Source organism: Haemaphysalis longicornis, unplaced genomic scaffold (genome assembly GCF_048455015.1).
Source record: "Haemaphysalis longicornis isolate Haplotype H1 unplaced genomic scaffold, Haemaphysalis longicornis Haplotype H1 scaffold_6, whole genome shotgun sequence".
NCBI lineage: Eukaryota > Metazoa > Arthropoda > Arachnida > Ixodida > Ixodidae > Haemaphysalis > Haemaphysalis longicornis.
The window spans coordinates 150,577,214-150,590,504 of record NW_027526407.1 but is presented as its reverse complement, the minus strand read 5'-3'; the positions used below and the strand labels follow the sequence as shown (position 1 = coordinate 150,590,504).

Sequence of the window (13,291 nt, the reverse complement as noted above, 5' to 3'; positions counted from 1 at the left end):
ACCAGCGATCGTGCTTCAGCAATAGATGTACAACGCTTCGAGCGCGAATGATGGATGGTCAATGCACAATCCACACTCTCGTGGGAGAAAGGCGGGTCCAAAGTAGCCCTTTTTCCATGCTATTTGGGACACAGCTCTCCAAGAGTGTTTAGGGTTGCATGAGCACGAGACTCTACCCTTAATCGTAGATGCCGCAGTAATGCTAAGCCAGCACTTGTTTCGCCGAGGCACAGCACTTGCATAAGCAAACGTTGAGAAGCCTGCAGACGAAGAGGTGTTGACTGCGCCTCATGGAGCATCTTGTTGTTTCCAGCTGCTTGAGGGACGCCAAGAGACAGCCTAGGCCCTTTCCTGTGTGAGGATTCCAACCGCTCGTATTCTTGTCTCTGAAGGCGATATGAGAGGCAGCTGATGAAGCATGCCAATCAAGATCAAGGCTTCGTGCAACTAGACCATAGAGGCTGGGTGATTTCCCCACCTCACACTGGCAATTCTCCGCCGTACATTAAGTCTGGGCGCCACAGCGGAAACCATAGAGTCGACGGCCTTTCGCCAATTTAACCTATGGTCGAAAACAATTCCTAGAAATCGAACATGAGTAGCTTGGCGGGTGGGGATGCCATTCATTTCTATCCTGAGACGCGCAGACCGGCGTCGTACGCCAGAAAATAGAACAAAACACGATTTCTCTTCTGATATAGTCAGCCCTACTGTTGAAAGATACGCCTGAACAGATCAAAAAGCATGTTGTGCTATTACACGCAATCGCTGTGTCTGGTATCCGGTGAGCCCGATGCAGATGTCATCCGCATATATTGACAGACGAGCTTTTGACCGATGACTCTTCAGCGTAGAAGGCAGGGCAGACATGGCTACATTGAAGAGAATGGGCGACAGAACACTGCCCTGTGGTACGCCTCGTACTACAGTTCTTTTTGAACTAAAAACAATCTCTATCCGCACCTGCATGAAGCGGTCGGTCAAGAAGACTCGAATGAAGCGGAGTAGGTGTCCTGTCACCCCCATTTCTTGCAGATGACTCAAAATAGCACTTGGCAAGACAGAGTCGTATTCATTAGCCGCATCAAGAAACACCGCAACGGAGGACAAGCCATCAGCTCTATTATGTTTCAAGTGGCTGACCAAATCCAGCCCACTGTCTTGGGCGCTCAGCCGCTGGCGGAAGCTGATCATGCAGGCAGGAAGCTTTGTCCGATGATCTAGCCACCACACCAGTCTGGCACAGACTAGCTTTTACATGAGCTTTGAGACCCAAGAAGTAAGCGACACCGGCCTGTATGATGAGAGATCTGCTGTTTCTTTGTTAGGTTTAGGCACCGGTACCACCCAGGCCAGCTTCCACGACGACGGAATGTCGCCTTTCGTCCAAATATGAGCTCCGATTACCCATGGACAGTTTCGGCAAACAGGGCAGTAGGCATGTCTACATAGTCAATGCATCTTCTAAATTCTTGCTGGAGGAAATTGCAGGAACAATTGAGTGTACCCTGAAATACATTCCGAATAGTAGATGGCAAGTGCTGCTGGGTCCTTTTAATATCAGAAAGAGTTTAGAATAAATTGCAGTAACACTGAATGGCGGGCTACTTGGTGAGAATTCATAGCTGCAACTTGAGCGCACAAAAAAACGAGGTCTGAACGAATACACGAAGACCAGCGCAGACTAACAACTGAAATTTTATTCATCACTCCAGACACATATACCCGAAACATATATACATATATACTTAATATCTCGAGAGCACAGACGTGATGTTCAAAAACAAGATGTACATTCAAAAACAGGGAGTATGCATTGGATCGAAAGTGGCCCCGGTGTTGAGTGCAGTGTTTTTGGGTAAGGTGGACAGACTTGGAAAAGCAGAGTTAGAAGGAAGTGTGCTCAGAATCTTTAGATATGTTGACGATTATTCGGTACTAGGCAATTACACAGAAACAGAAACGTTCAGTGCCCAGGTAGTTGACATATTCATCTTAAGAGGGGGAGGGCTAAACTTCAAATATGAGATGCCAAAAGAAAAATCGTTACAATTCCTGGATGTGCAGTTCACCTTTGAAGAACACCACTTGTGTTGGCAGTATTCACCACGAACGGAGAAACCACTCTTAGAGTGCACGTCTGGCCACTCAAGGATAGTTAAGAATGGGATAGTAATTGGGTGTCTGAAATCCGTTCTCGACAAAACCTGCAAACACAGAATGGAAGAAGCGTTTGGTGCGCAGAGGCACCGTCTTGAAAAGGCAGGGTACCCAACGGCGATGTTGCTAACAGTTAGCGAAAGGCTACTAAAACGAGTAAAAATGGAAGGAAAGGAGAAGGAAAAAAGCGCCGAAAGCAAGGACAAGAGCATGTCAGTAATTCCTTACGTGCACGGGTTGTCTCACAGGCTCAAAAAAGCCGCTGCCAGGTACAACGTGAATGTGGTTTTTTCTGCCAAAAGCAAAGTGGGACGCCTGTGCCCGGCGGTTAACAGACTGTACGAAGAAAGGGCTAGCAGCAAGACTACTAAATGTACTATGCGTCACACGTACAATTTTTTCGAATGCAAAAAAAAACGTTGTGTACAAAATTCCGTTCACATGGGGGAACCAGTACGTTGGGCATACGAGCAGATGCATAAATGTAAGGCTCAGGGAACATATGTCCAGCCTTAAAGGTCGGCCATACACGCATCTGGCTGCGCACAGTGCGCAGTGCACAACAAAGAAGTGCGAGCCCTTGTTTGACCTAGCGACGACGGAGTTCCACCACCAAGACAGGACTACAAGAGAGATAGTGGAAGCCTGGCAGCTGTCGAAATGAAAGGGAAAGTGCATAAGTAAACCGTCAGTAGCCCTGTCGGATTAGGAAATTAAGTTGTTAGATGACATGAGATAATGCAAATGTTACAGTGTGTTTTTTCTTGGGTTTGTGTGTATGACGAGATGCGTACGCATTTGAGCATGCGCGGGTGATGTCAAAGAGGGTATATATGTGTCGAGTGATGAATAAAATTTCAGTTGTAAGTCTGCGCTGGTCTTCGTTGTCTCCGTTTAGTCCTCGTTTTTGTGCGCAAAAGTTATAGCTATGAATTTAGGGTAAAGAATATTAAAAATGTGTAACTCATTGTTTTCACTGTTACTTGCATATCTGAAACGTTTCACCAAACTATGCTTTGTTTGCTATGCAGGAATGGTGGACGCCTTGGACCAGTCCATCGGAAGCCTCATGGAAGCCCTGGAAGCCGCCTCGATGCTGGAGGACACCGTGCTCGTATTTAGCAGCGACAATGGCGCCACTCTGTTCAGCTTGGGGGGAAACTGGCCACTGCGCGGACTCAAGGGAAGCCTGTGGGAAGGGGCCATTCGGGCTGCAGGTTTCGTCTGGAGTCCGCGGTTGGAGAACAGAGGGAGAGTATCTCAGCAGCTGATGCATATCAGTGACTGGCTGCCTACGCTGTACTCTTCGGCCGGTGAGTGAACCGAACGAAACTATGCTCACCTCACGAGAAAACATTAGCGAAAGAAACATTTGAGTGCGCCTTCAAACTTAGTTTTAAAAATATGAGACGAGGCTAGGTGTCGTTTGAGAGAATTTTACCGTAATAAAGTACAACTTTTACTCAACAATAAAATAAAGAAAATAATTGTGAATTAGGTGTTTTCATATTCGGTGCACAAATAGAGTTACAAAAAGAGCCCTTGCTTTTTTTATAAAAACAAATAACGGAGATATAAACTTTATTTGAGTAGAGGTGCGGATGTTAGGGCACCCGCCCGGTGGGAGGCATCATATACCTCTGGATACCACCGGGATACCTACGGGATATACTCCGGGATACCTCGTACCGTGCTGGCCATGCGTGCCCTCTCCACCGGAGGTCGTAGCTGGCGTGCTATTCAAGGAAGGTATGCGCAAAGAAAAATAAACTTTGCGCATAGCTTTCGCCTAAAACCTGAGTTAACTATGTGTTCGTGTGCTACAAAGCGTCACTGGTCATCCACCTTCACGCAGCGAAACAGCTCAATTTCTTTTTTGCGTGCGCATAAACTGAATGTGCGAAGCGTTATCTGTAAAAAGACGTTTGCGCGCCTCTATATTTGTCTTTCAACGCTGCGTCCGCTTCGTTCACACAGCGCATAACTCGCCGATTTCATACGGTCACTGGCTGAGGCACGTGCCATGCAAGGGGGGAGCTATATAAGATAGGTTCGACGAAGGAGGCTGTGGGGAAGCCACTGGATGCTCGTGGCTAGTTCGGAGCAACTAGAAAAAAATGTGGGCAAGCAGCTTCTGCAGCTCTTGTTGTTCTTTAGGGGTTGGGTCCTTGTTCAATGCGAGCGTACGTGCAATTATCTTTTAAAACTGACTGACTGACTGACTGCAACGGCTTACTTGCACGAATGCTTTGCTCTGTGGACAGCCAATGCACTCGCCATTTGTACAAGTGCGGCACGCACACACACAGCTGGCTGGCGCCCCATCTTTTCAAAGTGCTACAAGTTGTGCCGCGCCTCCGCCAGATGGCGCCACGGGTCCCGCGACCGAGAGAAGACGCAGTGAAACATCCCCCTCGCGAGGGCCACCATCAAATTCAGAACATTTCCGGGGGCGCACGACGTTAAGTAGTTTGCGGTACGTTATTGTTGTTGCACTTGTGGCAACTGCTGACGAGAGAGCGCTCGTCAGCAGTAATTTGAATGAGTCAACGATATAAGGCGCGTTCTTAGCGTCCCATTCTGTGTCGGCTTTGTGGCGCAGTGGGTAGAGCACCATGTACATTGCGTTCCGCCCGCAGGGTCGAGGGATCGAAACCGGAAGCCGGATAGTATTTTTTTATATAGTAGGGAGGGTGCGGACTACGGACGTCAACGCGGGTGACATCGTGAGTTACTGAAATGCTCTGCATTTAAAAGTGGCAGCCTCTCCACTCCGTGGGTGATGACGAGGGTGTGGAGTACGGGGACTCGAAGTGACATCCAAGTTACGCCCCGAGTGACATCCGATTTGCGCCCCGACCATCATTCGATCTGGCCCGTGAGTTGCACCCTGATTATTCCCTAAATGAAACTGCAACTCACGGCTCAACTGGAATTTCGCGGGATTTTCCCTTGATGGTGGTGTTAGCACGGATGAACGCGGACGAACGTTGGGGGGTCCTAAGGTACTCCGCACCGTTACAGGCGAGGGAGTAAGCCGTTTGGCTCTCGGGTACTAACTCGAGGTCGTAGCCCAGTGGGTACGACGACTGACACTAACTCTGTCTGGTCTACCAGACACAGGCTCCTGCAGTGCCGGCGCCTGTGTGATTCTTGGCTATTGTAAATGCTATGCACACCGACGCGGACGGACTTACTGCGGTCCTAAGGTACTCCGCACCTAAAAGAATAGGTTCTTTAGTATATTTACAAATTTCCAAATAGTTCAATTCAGGGCTCGTCGTTGCTCAGATGTGGAACAAAAGACTTGCTAATTCACGTAATGAGGCCATTTAAGATCTCAAAAAAGAGATCAATAAATTTTAGGTTTAATACAACAAAAAATGTTGTAATATGATTCTTCATAAAATACTTACAGACATGCACCCGGGTTCATGGTGAACCGTTTTAAGGGCAACGGACCCCCCGACCTTGGTGTGAGACCAGCAAAAGGGAAGACGAAAATCGCAGGCGCCCGTGAACGAGATGCTTGTGGGCGATGCGTGAATGAAGAATGAGCTACTAATGGTAGTGTACCGGCTGGGTCCAGGTTATGGTGAGATTGGCCGGTGCAGGAATTTATGTTTGGAAAAGCGCTTGTTTGTAACTCAAGGGACAAACGTAGAGCGAAAGAAAACCAGACAGAACTAGTGAGGCGCTTCATTCGTTCTGTCTGGTTTTCTTCCGCTCTACGTTTGTCCCGTGTGCTAAAAACAAGCGCTTTTCCAACCATGTACAACTACCGATACCAACTAGCCCAACAACAAGCCTTACAGAAATTTAAATCTTGAAAGACTGAAAGAGAGTGCTCACAAACATTTCCCATGCTTCTCTTATATACGCGAATAGCAATAAACCGAAAAACAAAATTAATCAGGTACGCCTTGATGGGAAGCGCGCATGTTCGTTTAGTTATATAAGAATATCAAATGTTTTTTGTTAGATTCATAAAGCAGTTTGCGCAGTCAAGAAGCGATAGCAGTTTGCATAATCGTGCAGGATATGCCATTATCCTGCACGATTTGGCCAAAGAAGAATACAGGTGGCCTAAATGTGATTAAAAAACACTTGGTTTCTGACAAATCACCCCTAGAGGTACATTTTCATGACTGCGGTGATACGGGAAATAATGCCTCAAAACTGCAGGCTGGAGTTCGCGCACAAAATATTGACGTTAACGAAGAAACTTGGCAAAAGCAAACACAAGGTAAGGTAAGTAAGTAAGTAAGGTTATTTGTGCACTGTAAATTACAGACATTCCTAATTCTGGAACGCTTAAGCACTAGCGTGCTTGAGTGTGGCACAGACAGCCGGCATAGTTAACAGCAGTGAAACAAAACACGATCACTCACGTACATAATAAAGTTCAAAACATTCGAACAAATAAATATTTGAAGGCACCAAAAAATTGAACATATGCCCTCGATATTACATACAAAAAAATTCCCCGCATTTCCCCGAGGGGAAGAATGTGAAAGTGCGAATGCACGAGTTGAATTTGCGCGGTTCGGTAATGTTCGCGAAAGAGAGATCACACACACACACACACACACAACTACAAAGAAAGAAAGATGCATTTATTCACAGACACCTATTTGTGTTGTCGTTGTACTTGATTGCTAGAGCGGATCTCAGCTTTGAAATTTCGTGTCAGTACTCCTTTAAGCGGGTGCATTAGCCCTTCTCACGCCCGATCCCTGGCCAATCCCCCACGTGGGTATGTGCATGTCAGCGGCCAGGCAGCGCGCGCCAATCAATCTCCCCCCGTTGCTAGGGAAGACGAGGAGCGCGCGCACCCGCAGCTGTTGCTATGCGGACTACGGCGGCGGACGATTCAGGCTCGCTTAAGAAGTGCATTCGCACTTAAAAAGAATGCAACACAAATAGGCATTGTGTGAAAATTACCAACAGTGGTGAATAACAACACTCAAAATATATCACAGGTGTACAAATGCATATCAATGAACTTGTTGAAAAATAAAGCACTTTTCATTGATATCTTGCTATATTTATCGTATTAAGAAAACATAACTAAAGTCGAAAATCGCAGTTAACATTTCCGTACAGAGTTCATATTATTCCATAGGGACGCTTAAAAAAAAACACACGCAGCAAGTACATTTCATATCGTTTCCAGGCATACATTTTTCAACGTGAGCTTCGCTCGCTTCAATGATGGAATATGCAATGCGTCAATTGGTAGCTTATTAAAAAGAGAAGGAACATAATACAGTCGGCATCGCTTCCCATAATTGGTGAAAATCCGTGGTACGCTGTAATATTCACTTTTTCTCAAACCAAACGTACTCTTTGGTTTGAACACTTTAAACCGGTTATCGTAATAATGGTTTACATAAATTACGTAATCGCGTAACTTTTCCACTGTAAGAAGATCTACCACTTTCAATAGGCTTTTCTTGTCTAGATCATTTTAATTGCTACCGTAACATATATACTCTTTGCACACTTGAAGATTGTTTTGTTTATTTGTTTTTCGAGTGTGTCAGAACAAAAAGTGGAAAGCGAAATTCCGTATCTTAAAAGCGACTCCCCCAGTGCTTGATAGACAATCTTTCTTAACTTAACAGTCGTACTACTTTTAATTTGATACAGCTGAGCGGCAACATAACGTAACATTTTACATATGCTCTCTACATGAACGCGCCACGACAACGTCTCATCTAATTCTAATCCCAAAAATCTCGCAGTAACACTTGGTCCCAGTGGAACACACGAACAGCCCTTGCAGTTTTTAGAATGCAGCAACACGGGTTTCAACTCATCACGTTTTTTATGAGGATCGTGAAAACAAACCAGTTTTGTTTTGGATGCATTAACATGTATGTAGTTTTGTTCAAACCATGACATAATTTTATGTATGTCAGACTGAAGATAATTTGTTGCGCCCTCCAAAGTCTGATGCGTTACGAGAAGGGCAGTGTCATCAGCGAATTGAAATATTTTGGACTGAAGGTTCGGCATTCCGAGGTCATTCACATACAAATTAAATAACAAAGGTCCCAATGAAGAACCTTGGGGTACTCCGTATTTTTCCAATCCTAATTCGCTGTAATTAGCGTCAATTTTCACAGTTTCTTTCCGGTAGGATAAATAATTTTTAAACAACGCAGTGAATGGTCCTCGAAATCCCAGACCTTCAAGTTTACAAATTAGAATGTCGCGGTCAATCGTGTGAAACGCTCGAGTGAGATCCAAAAATGAAGTTAAGGCAACCTCATTCTCGTCAATTTTGGCTTGTACATGGTCACAGAAATCTTCTAGCAACGTCAGGGCACTTTGCCCTTTTTTGAAACCATATTGGGTGGGCGCCAATAAAAAAATTATTTTCACAAAAGCTGAACATTATTTTTGCCAGATACTTTTCCATTATGTGGGTTATAACAGACAAAGTAGAAATCGGTCTATAATTATCAATGCTGTACTGAAACAAAAACTGGTGAAGCTTGCACTGAGTCGTTTCAGGCTAGAACTATAGCGAAGCTGCAGGAGTTCATTAAACGTGAGCCCTGAAGGACACAACACCGCGCATTTGTACGAATTTGAAATTGTTTATTCTCATGATCCGTCGTCCTTGAACTGTGCTGTGCTGGTAGTATTCATCCTCATATGCATCGATATCGTCCGGTTCTTCATGCCAAGCGTTACATATATGCTGTAGCACGTCACAATAGCTTTGGCGCAGGGGGGGGGGGGGGGGAGGGGGTCGTACGTGCACAACGCATGCGCGGCGTTACTGAAGTCGCGTCGTGTTCCACGAAACAGGTGTTGCACCAGCTGTGGCGTTAATCGTTGCTAGGCAACTCGAGGATTTCCGCCAGTTTTTTTTTTTTTTTTGCTAAACCACCTGTACTGGCCAGGGTCGCTCGGCGATCGCCGCGAGGCACGCAATCTCGAACACTTGGCCTTTTCTTTGTAGTTTTAATCGTCAAGGCCCAAACACATGGACGAGAAATCACGCGTCGTGGAGCGTCGGCGTCGTTCGGCGGCACCACGCGGACACGCAGGAGAGGGCGAGTAACAGCGTAAGACCGGCGAAGTCACGCGTCAGCCGCTGCGTCGACATGCGCTGGTGCACCCGTTACTATGATCTCTGCTATACTTATCTTTTAGGGTGCAGCCCTTTGGCCCCCGTTCGTGGGCTGAGGGGCGTCGCCGTCAGTGTGATCGAGCGAACGATGGCAAGTCCGAAGAGTGTAAGATAGCAGCGGAGGAGACTGTCGAGAAATTGGGAGGGGAGGGCGGTTCGGCGTTGGTGGCGCGAGACGCTCTTCCGAAAGTGTACGGGTGGGAGGGGTCACAATGCTGTGACCGCACGAGACGCTCGACTGCGCGACGCTTGGCAAAAACGTGAGGGGGGCGTGCGCGTGACGATGATTTGCGCTCGCTTCCTAAGACACAGTTCCCGCTCCCTTCCTGAGACGCACTTCGCGCCGCCGACGGAGAGGCTCACCATAGCTGCCGTCGAGAGAACGCGCGAGCGAGTGCTGCCGCAGGGCACTGCAGCCATCAGGAGTGAGTGCTGAACTGAGAGTGAGGCAACCGGTCGTGCGCTTTGTCAGCCGCTGCAGCTAAACGAGCAGAGCGGAGGCCCAGCACCACCCACGCCAGAACCCCGAGTGAGTGCTGAACAATGAGCGAGACAACCGGTGCATTTGCTCCATCAGCCACCGCAAATACAAGTTTCCTCTAACTATAAAAATCTGTCCGTCTGAAATTCTTTGCTTCATCATATTTTGCACAGTCAAAATAGCTATACAGCTGCGCCCAAATATCGCATTAGGGAATATCGTAATCGCCAGCTAATTTTTTAACCGTTGATGAGCAGTTATGTTTGATTGCCTAAATGAAGTAATCAGGACCCTAGATTTGCCATAAAAATAACTTTGCCCTACTTTATTCATTGCTACGAATGCTTGCGGGCCAATTTTGAAGTCCTGCAATATGTATTTGAAGATATCGCCGTCATATCTGAACAAAATAAGCGACCTTGATAAACAAAAACGCACTTAGAACAATTTATTCCCTTGTAACTCGGTGCCCTACCTTGATGTTATGTGCAGACTGCTTCATAAGCGTAAGCAAAAAAAAATTCAGCGCTGCCTTGCCACTGAGGTTAGAGTCGAACGTCACTTGTAGATTAAAAGGCAAGGTAAAAAAGGTGATCAAACCCTTACCGCAATAAAAAGAAAAGAACAGCGAGGTTTTGCCGAGATTCGTACCACGGACTTTCAAAACTGAAAGACAAATTTCAATCCATCGACTCCGGTATTTTTACAATGCCAAACGCATCAGCCGGTTCCCAATGGGAGTGAGTGGTACACCTGCAGTGCCCACTTGTGGCAAGTTGGGGCCGCGATCTTAACCGGGATCACGCGACCGTAACTTAATTCGAGAGCGGCTTGTGTCTGGTTGCCAAGGCAACCGATGTTTGAGATTGAAAAAGAAACGGCGCTCTCGTCAGCGTTAGGAAACTCAGAACTGCAGCGCATAGAGTTTATAAGTAAGTATACTAGATGGGAAACGGCGCCTGGTAATATTGATGTCGTCGTGGGGATAGAGTTTCTTAGAATATACACCAGCGAGGAATCTGGCGCTAGCGTCTATGCGGATCACATAAATGTTTGAAAACTGCGCTTGAGGTTACTAAGGACACACTTGAAAGGAATACAAACGGACGACGTGGACAGCACGAGCGCAAGACCGTCTGTGTAGTCATGGACCGCCATTACATTCTGCGATCGCCTTAGTTTCATCATTGGCTTGGAGTGAAATGCTTTAGTGGCCGTTTGTTCGAACACATGCAGTGCCACAAAAAACGCAAAACACTGTGTTATTATATAGGTGGATAATAAAACAGGCTGCTTTAAAGCGGAGGAAAAAGGAAGTGACGCGTATTTTTGCAGGAACGGTTGTGCCTAGTATTCTGCAGGGCCAGCTGGTAGTTAACAACAATGTTAATATTTTGGGGGAACTCGTTAGAGACTCTTATTTTGTTAATGTTACCAATATTTCAGATAAGTTCTTTGAAGAGTTGGGAAAGCTTTTTGACCATGCCTATGAAAACTTCGCCTTCGTGGTAAACAGGTGCACCGACCGTCAGCTACAGTTTAACAAAATTTGTTTCTGTGCGAGTTGGTTCATACTTGAATAAAAAATAAAATGTGGCGTTAAACAGTGGTTGACGACGGCAAGATAGGACGTATACAGGCGCCCGTATCTGTGGTATTTTGTCTTCTTCGAAGTACGTTTTGTTTATTTTTTTTTCGTCAGCTACAACTTTCGCGGCGGCATATTACCTGCTCAGGCATACATCCTTCGACTGCGGCCTGACCAACGTCAGGTACGATCATGCACTGCCTGCCTTTTCACCGAACACGGCTACCACAAAACAAAGAGGATTTCGGCTTCCTCGCAGCTCGTAGATGTGTTAATGCATAGTTAAGAAAGCAAATCCCAAAGACCGCTTAACTGTCCAGTTGTCATGCCAAGCCTAAGCCAAAAACGAGGAGGGGGGGGGTCTTTCCATAACTCCCCATGACGACATGGATTACCAGGTGCAGTTTCTTCTCCAGTATAGTTACAAAGAAACTCTAAGGTCGTGAGGGCTTCTGGAAAGACGCCCCCCCTCCCCCCACCTCCCCCGCCAGCTTTTGGCTTCGGCTTGGCATGACAACTGGATTCTTAAGCGGTTTTGGGAGATTTGCTTTCTTCACTATGCATTAACACATCTACGAGCTACGAGGAAGCCGAAATCCTCCGTTTTCTGTGGTAGCCGTGTTCGGTGAAACAGCAGGCAGTGCGTGATCGCACCTCACGTTGGTCAGGCCGCAGTCGAAGGGCGAATGACTGAACGGCTAATATGCCGCCGCGAAATTTGTAGCTCACGAAAACAAGAAACAAAATGTACTTCGAAGAAGACAAGATACGACAGATACGGGTGCCTGTATCCGTCCTATCTTGCTGTCGTCCACGACTGTTTAACGCCACGTTTTCTTTTTTCTTGTTAAACTGTAGCTGACGGTCGGTGCACCGGTTCACCACGAAGGCAAAGTTTTCATAGGCACGCTCAAAAACTTTCCGAACTCTTCAAACAACTTATTATTTGAAATAATGGTAAAATAATAAAATCAGAGTCTCTACTTAGTTCCACCCCCCCTGAAATATTAACATTGTTCATAACTACAACCTTGGCCTGCGGAATAGCAGGAACGACCGTTCCGGCAAAAATACGCTTTACTTCATTTTTTCTTAGTTATAAAAACAGCCTGTATTATTTCCCCCTTATATATTTGCACACAATTCTTCGCGTTTTTATGGCACTTTGTTTAAATTTGCTGTCACTAAAACGTTTGAATCCAAGCCAATGATGAAACTAAGGCGACTGCAATAAAATGGCGGCCCATGATGACACAGACGGCCTTAATGTAAGCGGCATAGACGTCAGCGCCAGATTCCTCTCTTGTGCAAGAAAATATGCTGCGGCGGAGCACGTTTTGCCAACGTTGCCAACGTTCCACCACGCGTCGCCCCAAGATTAACCGGTCACATGACTAGAGCGCCGGGAAGGCTAGAGTGGCCGGAGTGCAATGCACGGGATTGGTTGGCCGCTCGGGGCTGATGCGTGTGACAGTGTAATACAGGAGGCGATGCTCAACCTCTCGACTACGCTAGGAGAAATTGCGGATGCCGAGAATTCGGCATAATAAGCTAAGCTGCCAACGAATGTTGTCGGGTGTCTTTTGTTTTGGCCGTATTTAAGAAATTTGGTACGTGATAACGCTTATTTCTTGCGCACCGATATCAAAGGCGGTGCCAATTATGGTGGTACTACAAGCGATGTAATCAAGGCTTCCTCATCTGGGTAAAGAATAGCTATCGCACATTCCCGGTCTCCCCTAAGCAAGCCGCGAATGGAACGGACTGTGCCGCTAGAATTTTAATCACGCTAATACTACAAGCGATGTGGCCAGATCTCCTTTATTCTATCGAAAATCCCTATCTCCCAGATGAAATTCGAGCAAGCCACGAAAAAAAATGCGTGCTTTCGGACAAAAATAGCTGGCAATTTCTA

The 13,291-nt window shown here is 46.4% G+C and overlaps 1 protein-coding gene across 3 annotated transcripts in view; it reads left to right on the top strand.

The window, feature by feature from the left end:
- Positions 1-13,291, top strand: part of LOC144141202 (arylsulfatase B-like) — a 95,328-nt gene that overhangs the window by 49,777 nt on the left and 32,260 nt on the right. For all 3 annotated transcript variants that reach the window (XM_077672765.1, XM_077672766.1, XM_077672767.1), the window contains one exon: positions 3,192-3,473. In XM_077672765.1, coding sequence (XP_077528891.1) covers positions 3,192-3,473 — 282 coding nt within the window. The remainder of the gene's footprint in view (positions 1-3,191; positions 3,474-13,291) is intronic.